At 51.3% G+C, this 27,844-nt stretch overlaps 1 protein-coding gene across 3 annotated transcripts in view; it reads right to left on the bottom strand.

The window, feature by feature from the left end:
• Positions 1-5,032: 5,032 nt before the first annotated feature.
• The window catches only part of WSCD2 (WSC domain containing 2), a 115,410-nt gene continuing 92,598 nt past the window's right edge, over positions 5,033-27,844 (bottom strand). For all 3 annotated transcript variants that reach the window (XM_027566473.1, XM_027566472.1, XM_027566475.1), the window contains 5 exons: positions 25,462-25,583; positions 21,914-22,088; positions 16,549-16,713; positions 14,067-14,267; positions 5,033-7,015 (listed from right to left, as the gene is read on the bottom strand). In XM_027566473.1, coding sequence (XP_027422274.1) covers positions 6,663-7,015; positions 14,067-14,267; positions 16,549-16,713; positions 21,914-22,088; positions 25,462-25,583 — 1,016 coding nt within the window. In that variant the 3' untranslated portion in view covers positions 5,033-6,662. The remainder of the gene's footprint in view (positions 7,016-14,066; positions 14,268-16,548; positions 16,714-21,913; positions 22,089-25,461; positions 25,584-27,844) is intronic.

The raw sequence follows: 27,844 nt of genomic DNA, 5'->3' as shown, positions 1-27,844 counted from the left end.
CTCCTGACTGAGAACCACTGTATTAGAGATTGGGATTTCACTTCTGATTCTGACTGAAGATAGGGTTCTGCTGCCCTAATTTGGAAGCCACTGGTTTAAATGATATATTTATTTCCTAGTTTAGGTCTCAAAGAGGCTAAATGCTCCTTGAAACTCTTTGCAAACCTCTGCATGCGTGGGTGTATGTGCGGCTCACCTTTTCCTGAGGAGACAGTTCATGGCCTCCATGAGACCGAGAAGCCCATCTGAAACCCCCTTCCCAGTCTGAGGAGTGGACCTGTGAGGTCTTAAGCTCCTCTTTGTTCTTTCTTCTGCCCCCGCCTCCCCTCCGCCAAACTTTGCTCCTCCATCAAGAAAGGGTCTCAAGGCCATTTCTTCTCCTCTGGCACAGTCTGTCCTGAGGAAGATGCTGTCACCCTGCCTCTATTGTCTGGGAGGAATGGCAGTAAAAGAGAATGGGATGGACTTCACAGAGAATCACTGAGCTGCGGAGTAAGAGATTATTGCTTGGCAGTTGCCATGGGAACCTATAAACCACCTTGCTGCTAAGAAGCCAGAGCTGCTTAGAGCACCAGCTCCTGGCCTTGTCTCTACCTCCTCTTTACCCCAGGGGTCCTTGGCCCCAGAAAGGCCAGTCCTTTGCAGTTTTTTTTCATCCTTCATCTCCCGCTGCAGCAATCTTCTCTGTGTTGACTTGCTAGGGTCACCCTTACCTTCTGGGCTCTTGGATTGTTTCTCCCCACTGGGATACAGCATTGTGGCTAAACATATAGATTCAGGAGCTAGACTGCCTGCCTGAATTCAAAGCCTAGATCCAATCATTTCCCAGTTGTGTGACACTGGGCAAATTACTTAACCTCTCTGAACCCCAGTTTCCCTCACTATAAAGTGGGGAGACTGTGTCCCTGCCTCCCAGAGTTCCGGTGACGACTCAGTGACGTTATACATATGAAGCTCCTAGCACAGTGCTCAGTATATAATTAGTACTCTGGGCTTCCCTGGTGGCTCAGTGGTAAAGAATCCACCTGCCAATGTAAGAGATGCCGGTTTGATCCTTGGGTCAGGAAGATTCCTTGGAGAAGGAAATGGCAACCTATTCCAGTATTCTTGCCTGGGAAATCTCTCGGACAGAGGAGCCTGGTGGGCTACAGTCCCCATGGGGTTGCAAAAGAGTCAGACACAACGTAGCAACTGAACAACAACAAATATTAGCTACTTCATCACTGTGAGTGGTTTCTCATTTCCCCGTCTTCTGGGCCATTGTTTGGGCAGTAGTGGGGCACTTCTTCTAGCTACTCACCCCAAAGTCTGTGATGACTGAGAGGCTGGTGGATGGTGTTCAATGCAACTGCCATATCCATTCTTCCACTGGGTCAACATTTGCTTGTCACCTAGTCTGGGCAAGGAAGTGCATCAAAATCCAGAGTCAAGGTTCCTGCCCTAACAGAGCTCATGCCCTAAGCTCTGCGAGAGACACCTGTACCAGATTACTGAAGAGATCACAAGAATGGCCACATCGAGAGTTGTGATCGATCAGGTTAGAGGAGGAGCTGAACTTGGCCTTTGGGATCAGGGGAGGCTGCCTGGAGGAGGAAGAGCCTGAGTTGAGTCTTAAGGAGGCTTTCCAGATAGAGGGGGACAGCGCGAATCAAGGCATGGAAGAGACCAGAAGCAGCACACGTGTGCCTCTGTGCTTTGGGCACTGGTGTGCTGGTAAACACCTAACGACTGGCTCTCCAAACAAAACCAGAAAGACACTCACCTGCTCTGCAGCAGTTGCCGATTTCCATGGTGTAAATATTCTCACCATGGCCAATGTCAAGCTACAGATGTGATGTCACTGAATGTGAGTTTGAGATGCACACAATGGGCTTTTGAGAGCCGGTGTAAGTGGGCTGCACCACACCATCGGCTTTAGGGGCTCAGGCTGGGGGTGAGAAAACAGAAAATCAATTCAGCGTTGCTGGAGAGAAAATTCAAGGCCACCAAGGGTCTGCTCTGGCTGATGACTTGTGGTTTTTCTCTGGAGATCCTTTAACAGTCCTCGATTCACTCATTCAGAAAATCACCACTCGCTTCCATTGCACATGTGTGCCGGGCACTGTGCTAGTTCTAGGGATCATGCCTTGAGGTCGGTGATTAAGACTCTGGCCTTCCACGGTAGGGGGCTTGAGTTGGATCCTTGATTGGGGAACTAGGATCCTGCATGCCACACTGCACGGTCAAAAAACAACAACAACAAAACACACCTACCGCAGTGGCACATAGATCGGGGCCAGTAATTATCAACAAGGCAACTGGAAATACAACTTTTGCTCCCAGTAAGCCCTGCAGATCCTCTCGTCCATGCCTGGACTCTTATGTTTTGGGAAATCTGATCCTTATCCCATGTCTGGGATAAGGCATGGGCATTTCACATTTTGGAACCCCAGGGGACTCTATGGGTCAGGTGCCTAACCCAGGTCTCGGAAGAAAATCTGACCCCTACATCGCCTCCCCCTCCCTCTTATCCCCCATTTTTCAGGACACACACACACACACACACACACACGTCTCCACTAAGATCAACCCCCTCTCTCACGTCTGGCAGACTGTTCACTCCCCATAATTGTTTAGCAAAAGACTCCAGAACACACAAAAATCATTTTGTTGCGACACGTTCTGTCCTATAATGAATGTTCGTTTCAATTAGCTGTCAGAGACCAGAAATAGAGATGTGTGGTCCCTCTCAGGTAAATCACCACCATGGTTGGAAGTGGGCTTAAGGCAGCCCGGCTGTGGGGGTGTGGATGGAGGGGATAGATATTCCGTCATCTCTTCACTCCTTGATGTTCTGCCAGTTTGTTCTCATTTCCATGTCCCCCCCTCCCTGACCCTTGCCTGCTGGCAGATTGCAGACTGTAAATTTGAGGGGAAATAGTAAATGTGCAAACATGATAAATAAACATGTTGCTTTTGTGGGGACGGATATTATTATCATCCAGATTTATAGCTCTCCACGCCTGCACGCTTTATTGCATTTGGGGAAAAAAATGGAGTGAGGTGTTGGTGTTACATTGATCAACTTTCTGCCTTTCACCCCCGTCACCCGCTCTGAGTCGTTTAAATATCAGCCTAGACTGGGGACACAGTCTGTGTCCCTGGGAGTGGATGTGTCTTGACAGGTGTTTTCTTTGGGGACAGTTATTTATAGCTGCAAAAGCTATCACCCCGTAGGGGGCTTCTGCTTCCTCCCTCCCCCTTTTCTAGTTTCTCTAAAATCGAACGTCTATTTTGTTTTCCCAGTAGGAAACATTGCCCAATTGATGCTTTAAAATCTCTCTTCTGTTTTCTCTTTTCTCTCTCTCCCTGTCTCTTCCCGCCTCTTTATATTCTACCCCCTTCTGTCTCCCATCTTTGGGACAGGTTCTGGGTCCTTCCCAGGTTCCAATCCAAGGGTTATCACCAACTTTTGTGCCACACGATCCAATGACGTGCCATCCCTGAGCCTCTCAAACCACCCTTGGGGCCGTGCTTTTTCCTCCGGGCTCCTTGTTGCCAGTTTATAGGGCGAATCATGTGAGATATTTCTGTGTCTGTTTCCACCTCCCCTCCCGCGATGTCACCCCAACTGGATGGTGCACTCTTGGGGACAAGGAGCTTACCATTCCCCCTCCCCCACCTGCTCCTCTGCCCTCTGTTCTGCACCTCAAAAGCCCTCCTTCTGAAGATGCTCAGACAGAATCTTGGTGTCCCTTTGCCTGCCCCCCACCCCATGTATTCAGTCTGTCCCCAGGTCCTGTGGACTGCTTCCCTAGCTGTCTCCACTCTGCCTCTGACCCCACAGCCCCTCCACCTCTCATAGTTTTGAATGTCCCTAAAGTGCTTATCTCTGACCACTGTCCCCTCTCAAGAGGACCCATACAGCAGTGTCTTTACTGACTTCCTCATCTCCAGGCTTGTCCCCCACCCTCTCGGTACTCGTTGTCATAGCTAAGGGACGGGGCAGTGGAGCGCGTGCCTGCAGCTTCTGTTGCTAAGGAAACCACTTCCGTGGTTACCGGGCCGGGTAGCATTTGTCTCACTGTGTCTGGATCCCACTGAGTCGCCCCCACTCTCCAGGAAGATGAGGGGGAGGAGGGAGGAGAGGACAACAGAGGTGGAGAGGGAGAGAGAGAGAGGGAACAAGAGACAGGCAAAGACAGAGACTGAGAGACGCAGAGACACATGGACAAAGAGAAGCAGAAATCAAAACAAAGAGAATGCAGTCAGAGACTGGTTCAGGGATGGGGGCAGGGAGGAAGAGACAGAGAGGAGAAAGACAAAAAGAAAAGAGGTTTAATGTGCATCTCGAGGAAATAAAAAAGACCACAAAGAGAGAAATTGAGAGCAGGAGGCAAGCGTAATAAGGAAAAAGGGTGAGGGGTCAGGGATGAGGACAAAGGACACCAGTGCAAGAGAGATGGGGAAGGAAGGAAAGGAGCTGGTTCCTGAAGGACCTTGCCCTGGCAGCCCCTCGGCCTCCCCACCCTTTCCTCCTGCCCACACTGTCTACCAGGGATGTTTGTAGCTGCCTCGGGGTTCCTGGAGAAATCAGGAGGCAATCCCGCCATCAGCAGGTGCAGGCCCTGATGCTTCTCCTTGGGTCCTGGAGTCACAACGCGCTGGGGGAGACAGCGGGGTGGGAACCCGGGGTCCCAGCTTGCAGGCCGGGCATGTCCCGGGCCCTGGGGACCGCTGGACCACCACACTCTCCTTCCTCCCCAAGGGTCGGGGTTTGGAGAAGGGGGCACACAGACACACCAGACATGGAGCGGTCATCACGACAGCTGGTGGGGTGCAGTCTCCCCACACAGAAGGGCGGCTGAACACAGAGGCAGAGACAGTTCTGAACACCAAGACACACAGTTCTTTACAGCTGCACAGACACAAGAGCAATGACGCACCCAGAACATTCCTGTTTCATACACACACACACATACACATACACACACACACAGAAGAAAAAACATCCCATTTGTGACCTTGCCTTACATGACACTCCATCATGTGGTAGAATTATCAACAAACTTGCTTTTAATGATGGTGTTGACCTGAGGAGTCTTCAGATAGAGGCTGGTGGCCTGAAGAGACCACTGGCAAAGAAATGGCCCAGGTCTTGGACCCAGAGTCTCCCAGAGAGAGAGCTGACCTCTTACAGGGTGGGGAGGCCAAGCCCTCTGATGCTTCGAGAAAGAAGACTAGAAATTTGCCTGGGGAAAAGAAATTTGGTACAAAATACATTCAGAGCCCCTGGCCGGGCCCTGGGGTGGCCCGAATCCTAAAGATGAGAGGCTCAGGGATGAGGACAACAGGTCCAATCCCCCAGCCCTTCCCTTTGCGTGGCCAGGTTCCAAGGGGGTGGAATGTATGAGTCATATTCCTCTTAGAAAAATATATCTCTTTACACTCGCCTTCTCCATAGTCTCTTGGCTATTTGGGAATGAGCATTTACCTGCACCCCAAGGCTTCAGAGGGGGCTGCTTGGGGGGGTTGTTCCAGACAGAACAGCAAGGAGCTGTGACCTATGGCTTTTGCATCTACATGGTGGGGGGTGGTGGTGCAGGTATGCAGGTGTGGGCCGGATGCGAAACCACTGATGCCCAAGGTGAGGGGAGAGAGGGAATCCTGGAACTTGATGCTTTCTAAGACAGATGATCAGCCACCCAGTCCTTTGGTTGGACGTCTCAGCATCGAAAGAGCAGTGTCTGTACGGACACGAGGAACCATCCCATCGCCCCTTTCCTTAAAGGGCCCCCCTGGACTATGACCAAAGCGGGGTCGCTGGTCTGGGAAGGTTGTGGGGCTGTCTCTCGGTCACAGGTCATGTGATTTGGGGCACGCGTGTTCTCCCGCCTGGACAGCAGAGGACCCGCTGGTAGGAGTCGGAAGGGCAGTGTCAGATCAATGCGTGGGACCCCACGGTGGAGAGAGGTGTCACCCCTGGAAGCGGGTCACCTCCTGGATACAGCGGGTGAGGAAAGGGCAGAATCCCAGGTCCTGAAGTGGACACGCCACGTGGGGGCTCCAGATGCCTGTGACCCCACCCGGTGGCCCCAGTTAACCTACCCTGAGAGCCAGGGCCTCTCTGACCCACAGAATGTCAGAAACCTAAGCCCATGGAGAAACCTCCCAGCAATCTTCCTGCCGACAGAAGTGGCCCGGATAAACCCTGTCACCGCGCTTCCTGGGTGGGGAAGGACGGGGCGGCTACGAGCGCTCAGCCCAGCAGGGGGGCGAGTCTGGGCCATTCCCTTTAGCTCTGTGCCAGGATCCTCCACACCCGTGGTGAGGAACCCCGATCTCTGGGACACCCAGGAGCCCTCTTTCCCACAGGTGCGGGGGGCAGGGACACCGGAGACAGAGCAGGGTCCAGGCGGCGGGAACTCCCCAAACCGGCCACCCCTCCATCTCCAAGGGGTGGGGTGGGGCGGTTGCGAGTCGGTGGGAGGTGCCTGCACCATCTCTTCCCTTGAGCTTCCTTCGTCATGCGGGAAACTCACTGGAGGCCAACGCTAGGCCAAGGGGATGGTCCCTACCTACACGGAAGAGTGGACTGGCGGGTGGGGCTCCCCAGGGGCCCGGAGCGCCCTGGGGCCTGCTGGGTCTGAACGGCCCGCCCCCTGCCCCGGTCTGATCATCCATCATCTGGGGTAGTAGTCGTCAGGCACGCCCGTGAGGTTCCTCCCCCGGAGCGCCGCGTCCACCGTCTTGATGTAGGCGGAGATGGTCCTCTGCATGTCCGCCGTGTAGGGGTCGTACTCCAGCTTGCGAAGCCCCGAGCGCTTGAAGTTGCCGTCTTTCTGGCTCTCCACGCACAGCAGCCGGTCCTCTCTGACGGCCACACCCAGGAGGCCCACCATGCGGCCCAGCTGGACGAAGAGGTCGCGCTTCAGGTCCTCAAAGTGCACCACCAGCACCTTCTTGCCGAACTTGAGCCAGTCCAGCGTGTGAGTGGCCCACCACGGGGCGTAGTTCCTCACGAACTCCGGCCACTCTGCATGGACAGAGAGGGGACGCGTGGGCCCGACGTGCGTGCGCTGCCTACGCTCCACCACCACCGCTGAGCCCTGAAACAGCCAGACTCGCCTCCCGCCTCCTGCCTCCGGGCTGCTGCTTCTGCCTGGAACAGTCTTAGTCCTTCCTGCTCTTTGGGGAGACCCAAGACATCTGTCTGGGGCTTACGCCACACCAGGCACAGACATATAAATCTTTGCTACTCTGTTTCTATATTTTAACAGGCAGGCGTGCTCAGTCGCTCAGTTGTGTCCGACTCTTTTTGTGACCCCAAGGACGGTAGCCCACCAGGCTCATCTGTCCACGAGATTTCCAGGCAAGAATACTGCAGTGGGTTGCCATTTCCTTCTCCAGGAAATCTTCCCGACCCAGGGATTGAGCCTGCATCTCCCCCATCAGCAGGCAAATTCTTTACCGCCGAGCCACCTGGGAAGCCCATATTTTAACATGCAGTGATATACTAATATAGCTATCAATTCACATATTCCTCACAACAACCCTGTGAGGCAGGCATCCTCGTTTTCTTCATTTAACAGAAGCGGGGAACTGAGGCACAGAGAGGTTAAGGAACTTGCTCAAGGTCACACAGCGAAAAACTGGCTGAGCTGGGATTTGAAACCAAATAGTCTGGTTTCAAAGTCTGGGCTTTTATCTACCAAGTTATCCCATGTAGGAATAGCTATCCTGTGTAGTAACAATTCTTCTCACAGGGTAGTAACAGGGCTTTTGTATAGAGAACTGGAAAAAGCATACAAAGTTTTTAGCATGGCTCCTTGTACCCTGTAGAAGCTCAGTAAACGCTGGTTATCATTACCACCGTGATTATTCTGTTCTTAGGTGAGATGCCATCTTCCCTGATTTCCTAGGCTCAGCCAGGCACCTCCTCTGGGCTGAGGCCATGGTTTAAGTCGGATTATTTACAGTGTCAACCCTGAATATTCACTGGAAGGACTGGTACTGAAGCTGAAGCTCCAGTACTTTGGCCACCTGATGTGAAGAGTTGACTCATTGGAAAAGACCCTGATGCTGGGCAAGATTGAGGGCAAGAGAAGAAGGGGGCAGCAGAGGATGAGATGGTTGGCTGATATCACTGACTCAATGGGCACGAGTTTGAGCAAACTCAGGGAGATCGTGAAGGACAGGCAAGCCTGGCGTGCTGCAGTCCATGGGTTCACAAAGAGTCAGATACAACTTAGTGACTGAACAACAACAAATTTACATTGTCATCTTGACACCTTTCTATCCAATTCATTCTCTCTTTGCTTTTTATTGAAGTATCACACACTGTTCCTCTGTGCTGTTCATTTCCTTGCCACGGTAAAAGCACAGGATGGATTGTCACCAAGACTGGGAATGTTTGTTTGGGATCTCCTGGCTCCAAAGACAGGCTACAACAGAATGTGGGAAATTCCCTGGAGAAGACCTCAAAGAGACAGCCAGCCAGCCAGCCCCTGGAGCTGCTGAAACTGTGCTCAAGGGGAACCCAAGAGGGGGGTCATAAAGGATGCTGGGAACAGAGAAGGGGATTTGCAGCCTCAATTCTGAGCCCCAGCTGGATAGTAGTCAAAGGGTTGGTCCTCCGGAACCCTGAAGGAACCCTCAGGAACCCTGAAGGAACCCTCGGGAACCCAGGACTTCTCACAGGGGCAGTGCCACCCTGCATCTTCCAGAGGAATCTCTTTATTGAAGGAGGGTCAGCAAGTTTCCCAAGCTGGGCTGGGGAGCCCAGCTGGTCCTTCATAACTAAATCCTCACCCCTGATGGATGATGGACACCCCTTATCTCATTTAATCATAGTGACTACCCAGAAAGGAAAAGACTATTGTTCATTTGTCACCAGTGAGGAAATGGAGGCTCAGAGAGGTGAAGTAATTTGCCCAAGGTCACATAGCTGGGAAGCACCATCCAGACCAGGCCTGCCTGATTCCAGGCCCCCATCTTTCCCAGAAAACAAAAGCCTCACCCCCCCACTCCCTCCCACTGCCTTACACCCAGCAGGGGCTTAATAAATGGTTGTTGAACTAAATTGAAATTCCCAGCAGCCAAGTGGCGATGTGATTAAGGGTTCCTCTTTCTTTGCAGAGCACATCAGAATCTGTGGCGAGGCTCCTGCTCCCCCAGTGCCTCCCTGGAACACCATGGCTGCTTGGAAAATATTTATGCTGATGACAGAGGTATTTTTTTTAGCCTTCAAATAGATTATTTACAATGTATCTAGATAATTGGGCCCTTACTGTTATAATGGGTTAAAACCAGATGTATCTGTGTGATTAGGAAAAAATCTAGCATGTGTATAGTCTGCTTTCCTTATTTTGCGGAAGCGTTTCCCTGCTCCTGCATCATCTCACAGCATCCCTGGAGATTCAGGACAACTGCCGCTCCCATGGCAGAAGACCAGGGGGACGGGGATGATGATCGGTCACCCAGCAGCCCACATATCTGGACTTCCAGGCTTGCGACCATCTCAAGAGGTCCCTGGAGAGTGGGCCTTAGGAAAAGGAAGGGTACATCTACATGATGGTCTGGGTCCCCCAGGGGATGGCTCTGGCCTTGGATGCAGTGGGAGGGAGATGTGGATTCCAAACCTCCCTGGGGTGGGAATGTACATTGCTTGAACACCTACTGTGAGCTGGGGGGCTGTGCCAGGCACTTCGCAGGCCCTGTCTTGGGCAGTGCACACAAGAAGCCTGGAGAGGAGGAATTACCAGCTCCTTTATATACACGGGAACAAGGGAGGCTCTGAGACATGCAGCCACCTGCCCCAGCCCACATAGTGGGCATCCGTGGCAGGATTCGAACTTGCATCTATCCCAGACTGAGCCTGGCTCCTGCCCTCCTGGCAAACCCTTTAAGAGCACCTGATCTGCGCATCTCCAGTGTTCTTTGCGCCCCAGATCCTAGTCTACAAACACTCACCTCACCTTCAGGTGTCATCTAAGACACCGGGTTTGTTCACAGATGACTTTGAAGTCAGATTGCCAGCGTTCATATTGGCTGTGTGACCTTGGGACGCCAAGCACTGTCCTTGAGCCTCAGTTTACCCATCTTCACAATGGAAGCCTTGCTAAAACCTCCCCCTGTACAAACGGAACTGGAATAAGACTTGCAGACCCTGCCACCAGACCTGAGACACAGGAAGTGCTGGATAAATGTTGGCCACAATTATTGTCATTTTTTTGGCCGCATGGCATGTGGAATCCTAGATTCCCTGACCAGGGATCAAACTCAACCCCCCTGCAGTGAAAGTGTGAAGCCTTAACCACTGGGATACCATGGAAGTCCCATGGCTACCATAGTCCTGATGTTGGTACCCAGCATCTCTGAGATGCCCCACGTGGCCAGTCCTTTATGGGCAGCAGATATGTGCTCCCTCCATACCCTTTCTTATAGCAGAGATACCTCACTTGAAGCTCCTGAATGACTTCACTGGAAAGAAGAACAAAAACGAAAAACAAAAGCCCACAATTAGCTCAGGATTCCCGGTAATTAATGGCTGCCTTCAAATTGGGTAATAAAGTCATGCTACGCCACGGACCACTGGTAATGAATGCTGGTTCCGCCGGAACTGCTCTTCACGTGGGCCTGGCAGGACATGGGCTGACCACTCTCTGCTTCATCTTGTTGATGGGGGGAACCGGGGCCTGATTAATGGCTTAACTGTATTTAATTCCCCACGGAATCATTAAACATGGTCTCTGTTTCATTAAACAGATCCAGGACAATTCACCTTGTGTAATCATATCACATAAAACTTTGCTTTGGACTCACTCCAGGGAGATCGTAAAATTAATGTTATGGAACCAAAAGCTGGGGGTGGGTGGGTGGGGGGGTGACAGGAGCCTCGACCCAGCTGTAACCGGGAAGGGGCACGGGCAGGGTGGGGTGGACATGCTCAGCAGGTGGCTGACTTCTTAGGTGGGAGTGACCCTCACATTCTAGGCCGATGGCGTCCTGAAGCAATGATCCTCAAACTCTAAAGTGCACGTGAAGCTTCTGAAAGGACTCTTGTGAAAATGCGAGTTCTGATCCAGGAAGCCTGAGATGGAACCTGAGGATCTGTGTTCCTAATTCCCAAGTGATACTGATGCTGCTGGAACAAGGACTCTAAAGCATGGGTCTCAAACTCAAGTGCCTCCAGGGGTCGGATGTTAATGAAAATGGGAGGACTGGGCAGAGTGGGGGCCGTGAGGAGGGGGCTCTTTGGGGAAGGCACTCAGGCAGAGCACTTGAAGCCCTGGGTGAGGTCTGGAAGGAAGCACCGTCCCAGACTAACGATGGGGCCCAGGCCCCCCAGTGCAGGACGTGTGCCCCACACTCCCCGTCCCCTGCAGCCTCTGGGCTCAGCCTCTCCTGATGTCTCCCTTATCTCTGGTTTTAAAGCTCCCAGTCATCCTGAATAGGGAAGAAGAGGGAAGGTGGCTCCTGGGAATTAGGAATTGCCTGAACCTGAGAGGAGGGGTTATGCCAGAGGAGGGGTTATGCCAGAAGAGGGGAAGCTTTGAATGCACCAGGTCAGACACACCCCAGGGTAAGAGAGTCTGGTGGCTAACGCCTGGGTTTGAATCTCAGCTCAGTCAACTCCTGGCACCTGAGACACGTGACCTGCTCCCTTCCTGGGATGCCTTTCTGCTACCAGTGGTGGTGGCGGCCCTTCTTACCTCCCAGGGAATTAGAAGACTTAAATGCGATAAAGACTGCTAAGTGCCTGGTCCCATGTGAGCTTCCCAAGTGAGTCCCACACTTCTTATTTGGAGCAGTCAGCTTCCTTGGTGGCTCAGATGGTAAAAGAAGCTGCCTGCAGTGCAGGAGACCCAGGGATCACACCCAGGAGATCCCCTGGAGAAAGGAATAGCAACCCACTCCAGTGTTCTTGCCTGGAGAATTTCACGGACAGAGGAGCCTGGTGGGCTACAGTCTATGGGATTGCAAAAGAGTTGTCGGACAAGACTGAGCGACTAATTCTTTCACTTTCAGGATTACTGGGAGGTGGAGAGCTGGGTCTAGTTTTGCCATCACGTGCCTGAGTGATCCTGCCAGGCCCCTATCCCTCTTTGGGCCTCATCTTCCCCATTAACAGTGAAAGTGAAAGTGAAGTCACTCAGTTGTGTCCTACTGTTTGCGACTCTGTGGACTATCGCCTACCAGGCTCCTAAGGCGACAGTCCATGGAGATTTTCAGGCAAAAGTACTGGAGTGGGTTGCCATTTCCTTCTCTAGGGGATCTTCCCGACCCAGGGATCGAACCTGGGTCTCCTGCATTGCAGGCAGACGCTAAACCATCTGAGCCACAGGGAGAATAAATCAATTTGCCTGCCTGGAGACTGCTTTAAAAAATACAGATGTCCAGGCTCCACCCCTGTAGCGGTCCAGTGTGTGGTCTGAGCACTGGGATTTTCCCATGCTCCTCCTGGGATTCAGATGTGCTGGTGGGGATGAGGACCCCTGGGTACAGCGACCTCCTGGGTCCTTTGCCGTTCAGCAAGCAGAGCATCTGCTCCTGGAGCAGGATCCTGCCATTGGTGCCTGAGGGCTTCTCAGCCTGGCCACAAATAATGTTCATTTTTGATTGTTCTACAAATAAATAATTCAGAGACCTTTTTACCCCTTGGGAACAAATGTCACCCACTGAGGGAGTGGGTCGGCAGGGGAAAGGATAGACAAGCCCCTGAGCAAACTGGGAAGCCAGGGCACACACAGTTGGTCAGGCAGGCCCAAGGGTTTTCATCGATGACATCAGTGCTGAGTGTGATTGGCTGGGTTAATGTCATCCTGTCTGCTCTGGTTTTCTCTGGGGAGGGGCTGGAATGTGGAGCAGCTGTCAGGGGGCAGCGGGGGCATGGGGAAGGTTTGGAGGGAGTGGGAAACACCCTCGGGGCTAAAGGCTGCAGCAGCTTGGTTCCTCAAGGCTGAATGAGGCGGGGAGGGCTCACGTTTATACCACCTACTCAGCATCAGGGGCTCTGTGTGGGAGGATTTGTGGCCATGGACATTCTGATCAATTCTTTATTGTAGCTCAGTGGTCCCTGGGTTCAAACCCCTGCTCCACCACTTTCGGGAACAGCGCCTTCAACCTCCCTGAACTTAGCTCGCCCCATCCACAGCACAGGGTTAACTGTGGGAGTTTACAAACACTGAGGTGACTGTCATTACAGTAATGGAGACATGGGTGATAACTGATATGGGGGGTTGAGGGGTTTTGACTTTGGAGCTCTCCCCCACTACGGTGGGGCCACTGCTCTGCACAGAGACATTCTCCCATTCTGGAATCTACTGAGCACCAGAGATGAACACTAAGCTCAGATCATCTTAATGAAGTTCAGCCCTTGGAGACTGACAGTGTGACTTTCCAGCTGTGACCAAGGGCAAGTCACTTAACCTCTGCTGGGAGGGTTTATTGGAATGATGCTCACAGGAGCTCACAGATGACCTCATAGCCACTCTGCCACTGACATGGGTTCAGGTCTCTTGATTCCCAGGAAAAGGTCTGGAACCTGCTTTGAATCAGTGTGGGAAAAAATGAAAGTTGCTCAGTTGTGTCTGACTTTTTGCGACCTCATGGACTGGGGCCTCCCAGGATCCTCTATCTGAGGGATTCTCCAGGCAAGAATGTTGGAGTGGGCTACCATTCCCTTCTCCAATAGATCCCATTATCAATTACATGAGGGTGTATCGAGTGCTTCTAAAGGGCTGACTTCTTGAGTTTTATTACTTCCACTTTATAAACTGGACAATCCAAGTTCATGGAGGCGAAGGAGCCTTTTCTGGAAGTAGTGGAGTTGGAATTTGAACTCAGGGAGTCTTGCTCCAGAGCCCAACCCCTAACCTCTATGCCATGATAACAGCCTGGCTCACAGAGGGTGATGCTCGTGGGCTGGGTGGCATGTGGGAGGCATACCTTCTGAGCTCTAAGTTGGACCTGGGACCTCACACATGCCCTCAAGGGTGCCCTCCTGGATCCCTGGCAGGAGACAGCCCTGGTCCCTCGCACTGCCCTTGGCACCCCGGCGCCCGGCCCCCACTCCCAAGTGGTACCTTTGCCCTTCCAGTGGGCGTGGGCAGCGAAGCCAATGTGTCCGCCGTACTTGCGGTTGAACTCCGCCATGAGGGCCTTGTAGGGGTTGCGGATGAGCAGGATGGCCGCGTCGAAGGCCTCAATCTCCTTCTGGCCACTCTCATGCGTCTTGATGCAGATGGTCCTCCCACTGCGCCAATGGTCCCGCTCACCTTTGAACCCTTCCCGCAGCCGGGGAGGGGGCCAGGGGATACAGCAGTGAGCTGGGGGAGACAGGAGGCCTGCCCCACCCCGTCCCGGGCCACCTCCAGGATCCTCAGACATTCACTTGTCCACTCATTCAGTCACTCGCATGTTTATTGAGTGCCTACTATGTGCCAGGGAGTGGGGGAGAAAATGACTTGCAAAAGCATCCAGGGGTCACAGTTCTTGAGAGCCAGACTATTCAAATAGTGACATGGATGTAAAGTCACTGCCCTGGGTAGGACTGCAGAAGAGGAGTATTCACACCCAGGTGCCATGATGGGGGCCCTGACGTGATCTACCTGAGGGTTCCCCTTAGGGAAAAGTCCACATTTCCACCCCACTGATGCTGGGAATGGCCGTATGGCTTGCTTTGGCCAATGGACTGGGGACGGAAATGGGTCTTGGCCAATGTCTCAGGACCCAGCACGTTTCTGTTCACTTGTGTGTATTTTGGGGGCATCCCAGGTGGCTCAGTGGTAAAGAATCCCCCCCGCCAAGGCAGGAGATGCAAGAGACACAAGTTCCATCCCTGGGTCGGGAAGATTCCCCATTGAAAGAAACGGCAACCTGCTCCAGTATTCTTGCCTGGAGAATTCCATGGACAGAGGAGCCTGCAGGGCTGCAGTCCACGGGGTCGCAAGAGTCAGACATGACTAAGCACACTGAGCGCAGCACACGCATGTGTTTCTGATGTCACTGCGAGAGGGACACGCCCTGGAAAGCTGTTGGTCCTAGAGGGTGAGAGACCCACGGAACAGACATGGGCCCAACCTGCAGTCTGGAGCTGAGCGGCCCAGCCAGCCTGGCCAAGATCACTGACCCAGTCAGGCACCATCCAGAAAGGCTTCCTGGGGCAAGGAGGTTCTTAGGCTGAGAACTGAAGGATGGGGAAGAGTTTACCATCCCAGGTGAGAAGAGCCAGTCAAAGGTCCTGTGGAGGACGGGAAGAAGTGTGTCACACATGAGCGATTGGTACAGGACAGCAGAGGGCGAGAGGGGAGCATAAGGCCAGAGAGGGCTGTGGGGGTTGTGATGATGAGTTAAGTCTGTGCTGAGTCGCTTCAGCCGTGTCTGACTCTTTACGATCCCATGGACTGTAGCCCTAGCCCGCCAGGCTCCTCTGTGCATGGGGTTCTCCAGGCAAGAATATGGGGTTGTGTTCCGTGCCCTCCGGCAGGGGATCCTCTCAACTCAGGGATGGAACCTGCTTCTCTTCTGTCTCCTGCACTGGCAGCTGGGCTCTTTACCACTCACACCACCACTGGACCAGAAAGACTAAACAGTCCTTGGAAGGTTTAACACAAAAGGAAGGAGGGACCTGATCAGGTTTTCATTTCAAAAGCTGAGGAACTGAAAGAAGTTCTGGGTAGCCTGTGGGGGCTTCTAGAGCACCAGCTCTGTGCCGGACACTGCTCTAAGCCCTTTACATGTCGTAGACACCTTGATCCTGTCAGTAATCCTATGAGGGTTTTATTTGATAGATAAGGAAATCGAGTCCCAGAGACATGAAATAACTTTCCCAAGTTACAGAGCTGGCAAGAGGCAGAGCTAAGGTTCAAACCCAAGCCACGATGCCGCCCAAGACTATGCTCTTCACCATTTCGGCCTCTCGTGCCCGTGAGAGCCAAGGCATTTGGGTGGTCTGTTCAAAGCCAATTAGAATGCTAATGTACTAGGCTTTCAAGATACTGGCTGTGTTTCCAACTCAATGAGTGATTTGGGATATCCTGTTGCCTTTTGGGCCTCAGTTTCCCGCATGAGGTGCCCAGCATACAGTAAGAGCTCAAGGAATGACTTAAATGGAAGGAAGGTCCCAGACACATAGTAGGTGCTTGATAAACGGATGCAGGTGAGATACCAACGACATGATCTCAGGAAATGTTTGTGGGATGTGAAGTGAAGGGAAGATACTAAGCATGTGAAAGTGTTAGTCCCTCAGTCATGTCTGACTCTTTGTGACCCCATGGATTGTAGCCCGCCAGGCTCCTCTATCCATGGGATTTTTCAGGCAAGAATACTGGAGTGGGGAGCCATTCCCTTCTCCAGGGGATCTTCCTGACCCAAGGATCGATCCTAGGTCTCCAGCATTGCAGGCAGATTCTTTACCATCTGAGCCATCAGGGAAGCTCACCAAGCACATAGTAGGTCTCAAACAACATGCCTGGGAGAGCTGAGTGGCATACAGTAGGTGCTTAGAAAGGGGTACTCCCATGTCCTTCTAGGGGGTCAGGTCCCCATTCCCCCGTGCCTCCTCACCTTTGTTGTACAGAGAACCATCGAAGTAGTAGCTGCCAGTGTAGAAGCCTGTGGCCAGCTCGATCAGGTGGCGAGCCCACGTGTTGCCGGCTCCCGGGAAGCTGGCCAGAGCAATGAGCTGCTTGGATTTGGCTGGGAGGAACCGTCTATCCATGCAGCGGTTGTCTGCAGAGGGCAGGGCACAGACAGGGGTCAGGGGCAGGGGCCGATCGGAAGGAGACTGTCCAGAAGGGACAGGGTGTGAGTCTCAACCCTGCCACTTTCCAGCTGTGAGAGCTGGTGCTTTGCGAGCCGGTCATCTCCTTATCTGGAAATGGGAACAGGGTTATGAGATAATATGTGAAAGAAGGATGCACACACAGTAGGGGTTCAATAAAAGCCAGCCAGGAGGACGAGCCTTCTCACCAACCTCAGTTTCTCACCTGAACAGTGAGGCTCTGTCTTATCACCCCCACGCTTTCCTCCAGGTTAAAACCCACACATGGCAGCCATCTGCATGGGGCCCAGGCCAAGGTTTTCACCTGGACCTCCAAGCTCTGTGCAGCCTGGCCCTTGCACCCTCCGGGGCTCCTGCCACCCACCCGCTCTCCCTTCCAACCTCCGCACCTGCCAGCACCGGGCCCATCTGTGCTCTGCTCCTGCCTGACTGGGCAGTGTCAGGGGCGCTGGTCCCTCAGCCACGACCGTCAGGGCTGATGCAAAGTGTTATGTCTCGGCATCTCCCACTGCAGCCCCTCCTGGAGCTAAGAGGTCACAGTGGTGATTTTTTTTTTTTTTTTTTTTTTTATAGGTGATGGCCCAGCAAAGGAGATTCGGCAATGGAAAAGGAAGAGGAAAGAATCCTGAATTTTTGGCCCTACCACTGCTTCTTCAGCCTGGACCGACGACCTCAATCCTTACCATAAAGTCACGGCAGGCAAGCCCCCCTCCCTCCCCTGCCCCGGCTCTCCTGCCCCTTGAGCCCCAAGCCTGCTCTCTCAGCCTCTCTCCTCCCCTATGCCCCCACTTTCTGGGAAGAAGGGAGTGACCCCTGCTCTAGCGTCTGTTCCATCTCCTTTCTCCTCCCCCAGCTCATAACTCCCATCTATTTTCCCTATGTCTTCTCTCTCTCTCTTTCAGCTGACTTGATTATTAGCATTCAAACATGAACAAATAGCTCCATCGTTAAAAATAAAAGTCCCCCTCCAGTAAGCACTCTCTCTCTGCACCCCCATGGCTTCCCGGGTGGCTCAAACAGTAAAGAATCTGCCTGTAATGCGGGAGACCTGAGTTCGATCCCTGGGTCGGGAAGATGCCCTGGAGAAGGGCATGGCAACCCACTCCAGTATTCTTGCCTGAAGAATCCCATGGACAGAGGAGCCTGGTGGGCTACAGACCATGGGGTCTCAAAGAGTCAGACACAACTCAGTGACTAACACTTTCACTCCACACCCCATTCAGTCTCACTTTTGGCAGAGTTGTCCACCCCCCATCCCATTTCCTCCTTCCACCGTTTCATGGGGCTCCTCCTGGCTCTGCTCTGCTCACTGCACAGAATCAGCTTCTGGTAAAGTCACCAGTGACAATCCACCATTCAATCCAGCCTTCCCTTGCTTTGTTAACGTGGCAGCATCTGCTACCCGCCATCATCTTGCCCTTAGAATCCTTCCAAGATGGTACCCTGGTCTTTCCTGTTCTGTATTAGCTGCCATTATCGAAGTCTCATCACAAGCCACACTGCTTTCTCAAAAGAGCCCTTCAAGGGGAAAGTCTGAAGTCCTAAACTTAAATTCCAATTCTGCCACCTCCTTGCTGGGTAGGTATCCTTGGAAAAATGATGGATCTGAATAAACCTCAGCTTTCTCACCTGTAACATGGGACATCCTGGGGTTCTCAGGAAGGTCAGAAGAGAGAACAGGTATTGAGTGTGAACACAGGGCTCACACACTGTGAGCTCTTAGTAATGATGCTACTAGCCAGAAACCAGCTCTCTTCCCCTGCCATGCACATTTAATCTGTTTGTTCAGAGGATAGCAGACTTTGGGAAAACAAACAAGTGGAAAAGCATCTTTATCAAGCCAAGCAGGTGTCTGGGAATAGTTTTCATGGGAACATATTGCAAAAAAGGAGCCTAGATACAAAACTTTCTGGAGCGTGGTTATGTTCTATAATTTTGACAGGGTGTGGATTTGATAGGACCCAGTTGGCATTGAACAGTACACTCAAAATTTGTGCATTTTGCTCTATGTAAATGTTACTTTGAAAAACCATAAGCAAATATTGAATTACAATTAGTGATATGAGGACTGAAATGTAATCATGTTGCAACTACTTTGAAATGCATCCAGGAAGAAAAATTGAGGGATGGAGAAATGAAGAGATGCATGAGAAAGTGAACAGACCATAACGTTGAGAAATGTAAAATCTGTAGGATAAGTCTAGCATGTTCACTGTGTAACTCTTCCCATTTTTTTTTTTTTTTTCTGGAGCTTTGACATTTTTTTCATAATAAAATGTTGGGAGAGAGAAAGAACTGGGCCCCTCAATTTCCCCTGAAAATAGAAGTCTCCATTTAACTACTGTCTGGGAGGCGAAGTAAAGGTGCTTATTTTCAGCATTAAAAAGGAAGTGTATTTGGTTCTTAAGCTCCACAAATCAAAACAAATGCTGGAGGCAGTGTGGTACATAGTCGGAACCAGACAGGCCTGGCCGCAGTCCAGGATGATTGTGGCCTAGCTGTGCGATGTTGAGCAAGGCTTTTCACCTCCCTGAGCCTCGGTTTCCTCACTTGTAAAGTAAACCTTACGGGATCAGACGGACAATGCACGGGGAGCATGCGCAGGGCATGTTGAGAAGCTGAGATTAGGAGTTCAGGCTCAGGACCCAGGTCGCCTCGGTCTGAATCCCAGCTCTGCTCTGTCCTAGCTGTGTGGCCCTGGCCGAGCTCTTCAGCCTCTCTGTGCTGAGTTGCCGTGTTTGTAAAATGGTGATAATCGCAGTACCTATGTCGTTGGACTGTTGTGAGCATTAGATGAGTTAATTCAGTCTAAAGAGCTCAGATAGTCCCTGGCACACAGTGGTGCTCAATAAATGGCAGTCTTCGTGGACCATGCTCTTGGTGGCCTCATGAACTACGTGACTCTCAAACCTCCCTGGGGTGCGGGGCCTGCAAGTGCGATGTGGGAAACTGAGAGCAGTAGTGGCCTGGGAATGAGCAACCTGTCAGTCAGAGGCTACTGAGTAGACTCCGGTGTCCTGTTCCCATCAAGGCTGCTCCTGGTCACAGGATAATTAAGCTGAGTGTGACCCTTCCCCCAACCTGTAGCTACACAGTTCTGTACAGACTATCCAACACTTCCTGGAAACTAACAAAAGCTCATCCTTCCTGACTGGAGTGTAAATAAAGCTAGAGGCCACCCTGGCTAAATACATTCCTGCTCGCTGAGCTCTTAGCAGGATCAGCTGCCAGGGAGGAAGCCGCAGTTGGCCGCCACTACCCCACATCAGGCCACACAGGGGCAGCCTGCTGCTGGGGCTGCCGCTAGCTCTTACAGCACCTTTGTGCAAATCAGATCAAGGTACCCCTGCCTCCCCTGAGCAGATGCACTGTCGTCCGGAGTGCACAGCACAACGGGCAGAGCACAGGCTAGCGCTCAAGCATCACTCTTCCTTCAGGCTATGCTTGCGCAGTGCTCAACCTGCCCAACTGTACATGGGCTAGAGTCCTGGGAGATGAAGAGGAAGTCTAGCCCAGTGGTGTTTTGTTAGTTCTCCAGGCTTCAGAGGGTGTGCGGAGTGTCCTTCGCCCTGTGGTCAGAGGTTTCTAGCATGGCCTTTGGAGTCAGAAACCTGAGAGCAAACCACTCTTGCAGATATGTGATTGTGGCCAGTTCTCAAGCCCTCTGAATCTTGGTTCTCCCATCTGTAAAATGGGGATGATACTGCCCTGATCATAGGCTTACTGTGGGCCTTCTATAATTAAATGAGATGAGGCTTGGCACAGGCTGACACGTATAGGTGGAGAGTGTTCTCAGACGTTGGAGTACTCCTTCGCAGGTTTTCTCTGGGCCGAGCACCCCAACAAGTTACCTTTCCAAGTGCCACTCACCCTTCATCATGCCTCTAGCAGGAGAAAAGATTTTCATCTAGAAATTTTATAAACTCCATGACCTCAGGTAAGTCCTGTTCTGAGTCTCAGTTTCTCTACCTGTAAAGGAGGCATAATGACTGTTCCTGCCTCATAGGAAAGCTGAGGGCAATCAGTGAGAAAATGCATGCAAAGGATTCAACAATGAGTCTGGAACAAAGAAAGTCCCTAAGTGCCATCACCACCGCCATCATCACCATCATTATCACCATCACTATCATCACCATCACCATCATCGCCACCATCATCACCATCACTATCATCACCACCACCACCATCATCATCACCATCATCCCCATAATCAGCATCACCATCATCATCACCATTGTCACCACCATCATCATCACTATCATCACCATCATCATCATCCCCATAATCAGCTTCACCATCATCAGGACCATCAGCATCATCATCACCATCACCATTATCACCACCACCATCATCACTATCATCACCACCATCATCATCACCATTGTCACCACCATCACCACCATCACCATAATCAGCATCACCATCATCATGACCATCAGCATCATCATCACCATCACCATCATCACCACCATCATCATCACTATCATCACCACCATCATCATCACCATTGTCACCACCATCATCACCACCATCATCACCATCACCATCACCACCATCACCATCATCACCACCATCACCATCATCACCATCATCATCACCATCATCATCACTGCCTGGTACCCCCAGGAGGTGGAAGAGGAGATAAACATTAGGTGTGGGTTCTACTGGCAAAGGGAGAAAGTAGAAAGGATGAGTAAGATGGAGAAAAAGAAGAAAAAATTATAAATTTGCAGGCTCCTAGAACTGGAAGGCCAACAATCTACAGCTTCATTTTACAGATGGAGAAACCGAGGCCCAGAAAGGAGAAATGACTTGCCCAGGATCATGTGAGTGATCTGGCTGGAGGTCTGTGTTGAAGACCCAAGTCTCCCACTCCCAGTTCAGATGTCTTTTCGCTCAATCTCTCTGCCGCCTTTACAGGAAGAGACACCAAGGGGGTGCTCAGTGTGAGGGCTGCAGAGGAAGGTCTCCAGAACCATCCCGCTTGCCAAGGGCCCTCCCTGTGCTTCCCCTCCAGGGTCTCCAAGCCTGGCCACGCCCGCTAGCCCTGCCTCTGCCCTCTGCCCCCTAGCCTGCTGATGGGCTGGCTGGAGCACCTCTGGGTGGCAGGTGGCCGCTGGGAGAGCTTCTGGGGGGGTGCTGGCTTACCTTGGACCTGCGTCTGGTACACGATGAAGTAACTGGGGGTCCCGCAGCTCTCGAACTCCTCCGCACTGCACTTCTGGGCACAGAGCTGCTCGTCCTCTCTCTCGTGGAGGGGGAACCGAGTGGTGGGGAAGCCACAGTGGCAGGCAGTGCCCGCAAGGGCTGCCAGCGGGTACTCCTGGGGATGACGTGAGAGAGGAAGGGAAGAAAATCACTGAATCCCCAGGCAGCCTGGACTCTGGATGCAAACAGGATTTGTGTTCCAACCACCGCCTTCTCCATCACCCTCCCTGACTCGAGGGTCCCCAAGCTTCACTAGGAAGATTCTGTCCTGTCTGCGTACTTCCTGTACTATTATATTTTCCAGCTTTCTTGAGCTATAATTGACAGATAAAAATGGCATTTATTTAAGGCGTATGCCTTGATGTTTTGATATATGCATACACTGTGAAATAATCACCACAGTGAAACTAATTAGCATGCCCATCACCCCACATAGTTTTACTTTTTGTTTTCCCAAGTGGTACAAGTGGTAAAGAATCCTCCTGCCAACGCAGGAGAAGCAGACTTGGGTTCGATCCCTGGGTTGGGAAGGTCCCCTAGAGGAGGAAATGGCAACCTGCTCCAGTATTCTCACCTGAAAATAGCCCATGGACAGAGGAGCCTGGAGGGCTACAGTCCACAGGGTCGCAAAGAGTTGGACATGACTGAACATGCATGCGTGAGCACGCACATGTAACTGTTTCCTTTTGAGACACAAATTTCAAGTCATGCTTTGAGACTCAGATTTCAAAGGGAACTTCTTTTTTCTATCACTCTCAAAAGTAGTCCTGGTCGAGAAATAGCATTTTCATATATTTTCATACTGTGGACCCTAAAACTATAGAAACAAAACCATGTGATTAAATTCTAACTAGGCACTCTGCCTGCCAAGAACTCCCTGGGGTCAACTCCATTTTCTTGCAAAAGGGAGATTAGTGTAGTGGAGAGAGGCGTTAAAGCCATTGCAGCACTGAGAAGTAGCTTTCTCCTGGAGGACCTGAAAGAAAACTGAAAAAGGAAAATTTTTCTCATGGCCATGAATTACTCCCCAGTCAATCTTCCGGGGCTGACCATGGTATGAAGCCCATGTTTTGGGAAAAGCTGTCTGAAACTGTTCTTTTAAGCCAAAGAGGATGTTGTTACCCATGCGTAACCACTGTCTTCGCTGGGAGTTGTGATTCAGTCGCTAAGTCGTGTCTGACCCTTGGTGAGAGGCTCCTAATTGCTTTAATTGCTCTTTGGAAGAGCTAAGTGGGAGCAGGCTGGACCTGAGATTTGGAGGGCAACAGACTGTCCTTTGTCCAATTTGCTCAGACCCATGGAGCCGAATTCTCCCTGGTAGCTGGTCCACGAATAATCTGCTGACAAACCAAGGTCATACCTCTGGGGCTGGATCCCGTGAGCTTGGCCATGGTAGGTCTGGTTTCTTTCTCAGATACTGAATCTGAGCTACAGCACCTAGCCTAAGATCAGAGAGATGGGGCTGGGAGGCAGATGGCTGAGCCTGGGCCGTGATGGAGGCTGTTTTCTAGCCGGTGACACATACTGAAGCCCCCTCTGACCCCCTAAGTCTCAGACCCATCACCACTTGGCACAAGCAGCTTTGGACCCCTGTCCACCTAATCCCCTCCAGTTTTCTCCTGTGGCCCCTCCAAGGACATTAGGGGAAAATAGAAGAGGGAGGCTTGCAGCAGGGCCTTCCTGTACCCCCCACACCCCCACAGCCTGCCCACACCTTCCCTTCCCTCCCGTTCTGTGTACAGCAGGACACTTTCCACACTGGTTTGCCCTGTGACCTCACTGTCTCCTGTTTGTCCCTCACCACTAGCTGATCTGTAGTTTCCCCTTGGGCCCTCAGGACAGATGGATGTCCACCTGGAGGGGAGACCATGGGAGGGGGATTCCTGCCCAAGAGAGAAAGCTGGACCAAAAGATGGTCAAATCTTTTTTAATCTTATGAACAGCACCCCTGACCTTCCAGGAGGCCTCCAGGGAGCAGAGCAAGCACTCAGGAAATGCTTGGTGACCTGAAGTTACCTGGCTGCCCTTGAATGGCTCCTGGACCTTGAAGAGTTCCTGAAAGCCTCACTGTGGGGGTCTCTGACTGCATTGGTGCTAAGTCGCTTCAGTTGTGTCTGACTGTTTGTGACCCTATGGACCATAGCCAGCCAGGCTCCCCTGTCCATGGGATTCTCCAGGCAAGAATCCTGGAGTGGGTTGCCATGCCCTCCTCCAGGGGATCATCCCAACTCAAGGACTGAACCTGCATCTCTTATGTCTCCTGCATTGGCAGGTGGGTTCTTTACCACTAGCGCACCTAGGAAGCCCATGGAGTCTCCAGGGGAGCTCAGAAGTCAAGACCATAGATTTGGTGTCTGAACCCATTCTGCCACTTGCTTGTGCTGTGAGCTTGGGAAGTGACTTCTGACCTGTCTGAGCCTTGGTTTTATCATCTGTGAAATGGGGAGGAAAATTCCCAGTTCCTAGCCTTGTTGTGAGAGGTAAGCTGTGTGACCCATGGGACAGAGGGGTGCACGGAGGGGCTCAGTAAGTGGCAGTGTCTACAATGTTGCTGCCTCTTGATCTTTCTGAAAGGTGCTTTGTGAATTAGGAGCCTTAATGAAAGAAATGGCCAAACAGGATGACTCAGAACAGGTGGGAGCATTCAGGAGCTGGGGTGTAGGCTGAGCACCCAGGAGGAGCCACAAAGCGGCCCCCAGCCAATGCCAGCATCACTGAGGATAAAGACCACATCTCATTGACTTTGTGCTCCCCGCATTGAGCACAAGGGCCTGGCACAAGGGAGGTTCTCATCAAATAGTAGCTGAGAGGATGAATGAAATGGGTAACCACTTTCTTGCGGTGGGGAAGGGGGGTTCTCCTGTGGACCCTCATATAATTAGCTCACCTTGAATGATGGAGGGAGCTTCTCAAATATCACTGGATGCCAGTGATGAGCTTAGCTCCATGCTGGGTATCAAGAGTGGTCACAAAATGTTTTAGGCATAGCCTCTACTCTTGTGGAGTTCCCTGTCTGATTTGGGAAGAAGGATAAACAGTCAGCCATCCATCAGGGATCTCAGGCTGAGAAAGGACCATCCAGTTGGATCATCCAGTCCAACTGCTATCCAGTACCCGAAGTTCTTGATGCCACACCTGCCCTGCCTCTGCTTGGATACCTCCAGCGATGGGGAATTCACTCTCGTCCAAAGTGGGATTGTCCTGGGCTTTACCTGGCAATCCTCGACACCTGCTTCTAGGCCCAGTCCACACGTCACCCTCACTCCTGAGCAGTCCTCACTATTAGAACAAACACACTTCCTCTGAGGGAAAGAAACGGAACCTGCATAACTCCCAGCCTTTGGATCCACATTCCCCTCCTGTGTCACATGTCACAGTCACAACCTTCCTCAGAGCAGCCAGGTGGCTGCTCCCCCAGCCAAGCATCTCACTTCTCCAGCTGCCCTGCACCACCCTCCCTGGAATTCCATGTGCAGAAGCAGGCTCACCTTCTCCGTGCAGAGGTCCACACACTTGTCCACAGACATGTTGGGCATGGCGGCAGTCACGGGCAAGGCCAGGGAGAGGTTGTCAGGCCTGCGGAAGCAGCCTCGGAAGACTGCACTTCCGTCTGGAGAGCCAAGGGGAAAAGGAACAGTCAGATGCAGGCTGGGAGAACCACCTTCTGAAGGAAGCACTGATGAACTGACGCCCAGTGGAGGCAAGGACATGATGGAGAATCGTGAGCTAGAAAATTCCAAGAATATCCTCAGCCCTAGCATCTCTGTCCACAACCTGGGTTGCTGAGATGTTCTTGCTGGGCCATCCAATCCCCTTTTCTTTGCCCTTTCCTGCGTCTCACTTTCACATCCTTGGTGGTGGTAACTTAGATGCTATGGAGGATTTTCATGATCTCAGGAGAGGGTTGGGCATTTGAGATGGAGGGAAGCCAAGGGGTCCAGGGTCCTCCCACTCTTTCTTCCAGCACTGGGGTGCTCTGCCCCCTTATCCTGGGCTTTAGGGGAGACACTTGGTACCTCAAGAGTGTCTGCCCCATGCAGTGCTACAAGAGGCTGATTTACTGGAGAGATTCCCTTTAATTCCCTAATCTGGAAGCATCCCAGCTACATAGTAGAAAATTTGGAGACCATTGCTACCTCTTTAATAAAAGTTGTCCTCAAAACAATACTCAGCTGTTGTCTTCAGCTGAGTTTACCTGAAGCACACCTTGATACAGTGTTTTATTGAAGGTGTGCTCTCAGGAGAATGGTGGGAAGGAAGCAGGACAGAGGAGGAGAGGAGCTAAGTAAGCATGTGACCTTGGCGGGGTACCACCTTCAGCCTGGAGGGCAAGGGGCATCACAAGGTTGGTTCCACTTTAAGGAATAGGCTCTGACCTTGGCCTTGTCTGCCCACCCCTCCTCAACGTCTGTCATTTGGGAAGCTATTGGGTCAAGGATTGTTTTTCAGGCAAGGGGGCAGATTTGAGCTACTGGTGGTAAAGAGGATTTGGGTGAACACCTTTTGCATCCACTACAGATGGACATAAAGATTTATCAGTAAGAACGCTCTTTGCAGAAATGATTTAAACTAACACATGAAAGACTGAAAACAACCTCAGTGTCCAACAATGAAGTGTGGGACAAATAATGTGTGGAACGATGACACAGTGGGATTCATGCCCCATACAGAATAAGGAGGCTAAAGGCTACTTTAGAGAGAGCTTCGTCTCTCTAAAGATGTAGTCAAGATAGGATGCCAAATAAAAACTGAAAAGATGACACTCCGCCTATTATAAAATGTTAGTTGTGTACACAAATTATCTCTCAATATAAATCCCTAGAGGGTTATCTCTGAATAGTAGGTGTGATGGTTAAGTTTTGTGTCAACTTATGAGGCTGTGGTGCCCAGCTGTTTGGTCAGACACTGTTCTAGGTGTTGAGAAAGTTTTTTATAGATGGATTAATATCTATAGTCAGCTGACTTTGAGGACACTTTCCCTCTGAAATGTGGGTGAGCTGCGTCTAGTAATTTGAAAGAATGAGAGGGGGGGAAAAAAAGAGGTTTTCCAGAGAAGAAGGAATTCAGCTTCTGGATGTCAGGCCTGCCAACCTCCACAATTTCATGAGCCACTTCCTTAAGCCAATCTCTTAATTTATACACTTCCACATATCCTGCTGGTTCTGTTTCTCTGGAGAACTCTGACGGACAGGATAGGATTCTAGACAATTTTTATTTCTACCTTTTTTCTGTAAACCTCTTTCCCAACCTTTTTGAGAGTGCACATTTATTTTTTAATATAATAAAGACAAATTTTAACAATTAAAAGTGGCCCCTGTCAAATTTATCTAAAGGCTTATTGATGCCCATTTTAAATTGGGTTCCGTGGTTCTCAAATTTGAGTTGAATACATTTTTTTCTAGAAGCACAGCTTTCACAGAAAACAAAGGACACAGTTGACGAGTGAATCCAAGCCAGGAGCACGCAAGTAGGAACCATTTAGTGAGGATCTACTAGGTGTCGGTGACTTCTATGTGTTATCCACCCTTCTGAGAACTTTGCAAATGCCATATCATTTTACCTTCTTGAGAACTCTGCAAGGTCCATAGCAATCTCTCATGTGACAAATGAGAGAGACAGGACTTAGAAAGGGAGGTTGTATGGCAATATTGAAGACCCACTGTCAGCAAAAACGTGCTGAGGATTATCTCAGAAACATGATGCTAACCCTTGGGGCAAGTGAAGCAAGCTGCAAAAATCGTATATTTCCATCTATGTCTGTATCTGGGTCTATCTACTGGTAAGCACCTCCCCACCACCAACCCCCACCTTTTTTTTTTAGCATACCTATATTTAAGTGCAGAGAAAAAGATATGAAATTACTCCTCGGGC

This window comes from Bos indicus x Bos taurus, chromosome 17 (genome assembly GCF_003369695.1).
Source record: "Bos indicus x Bos taurus breed Angus x Brahman F1 hybrid chromosome 17, Bos_hybrid_MaternalHap_v2.0, whole genome shotgun sequence".
In the NCBI taxonomy this organism is placed as follows: Eukaryota; Metazoa; Chordata; class Mammalia; order Artiodactyla; family Bovidae; genus Bos; species Bos indicus x Bos taurus.
Note: the sequence above shows the minus strand (reverse complement) of the source record. Positions and strands in the feature narration are given on the sequence as shown.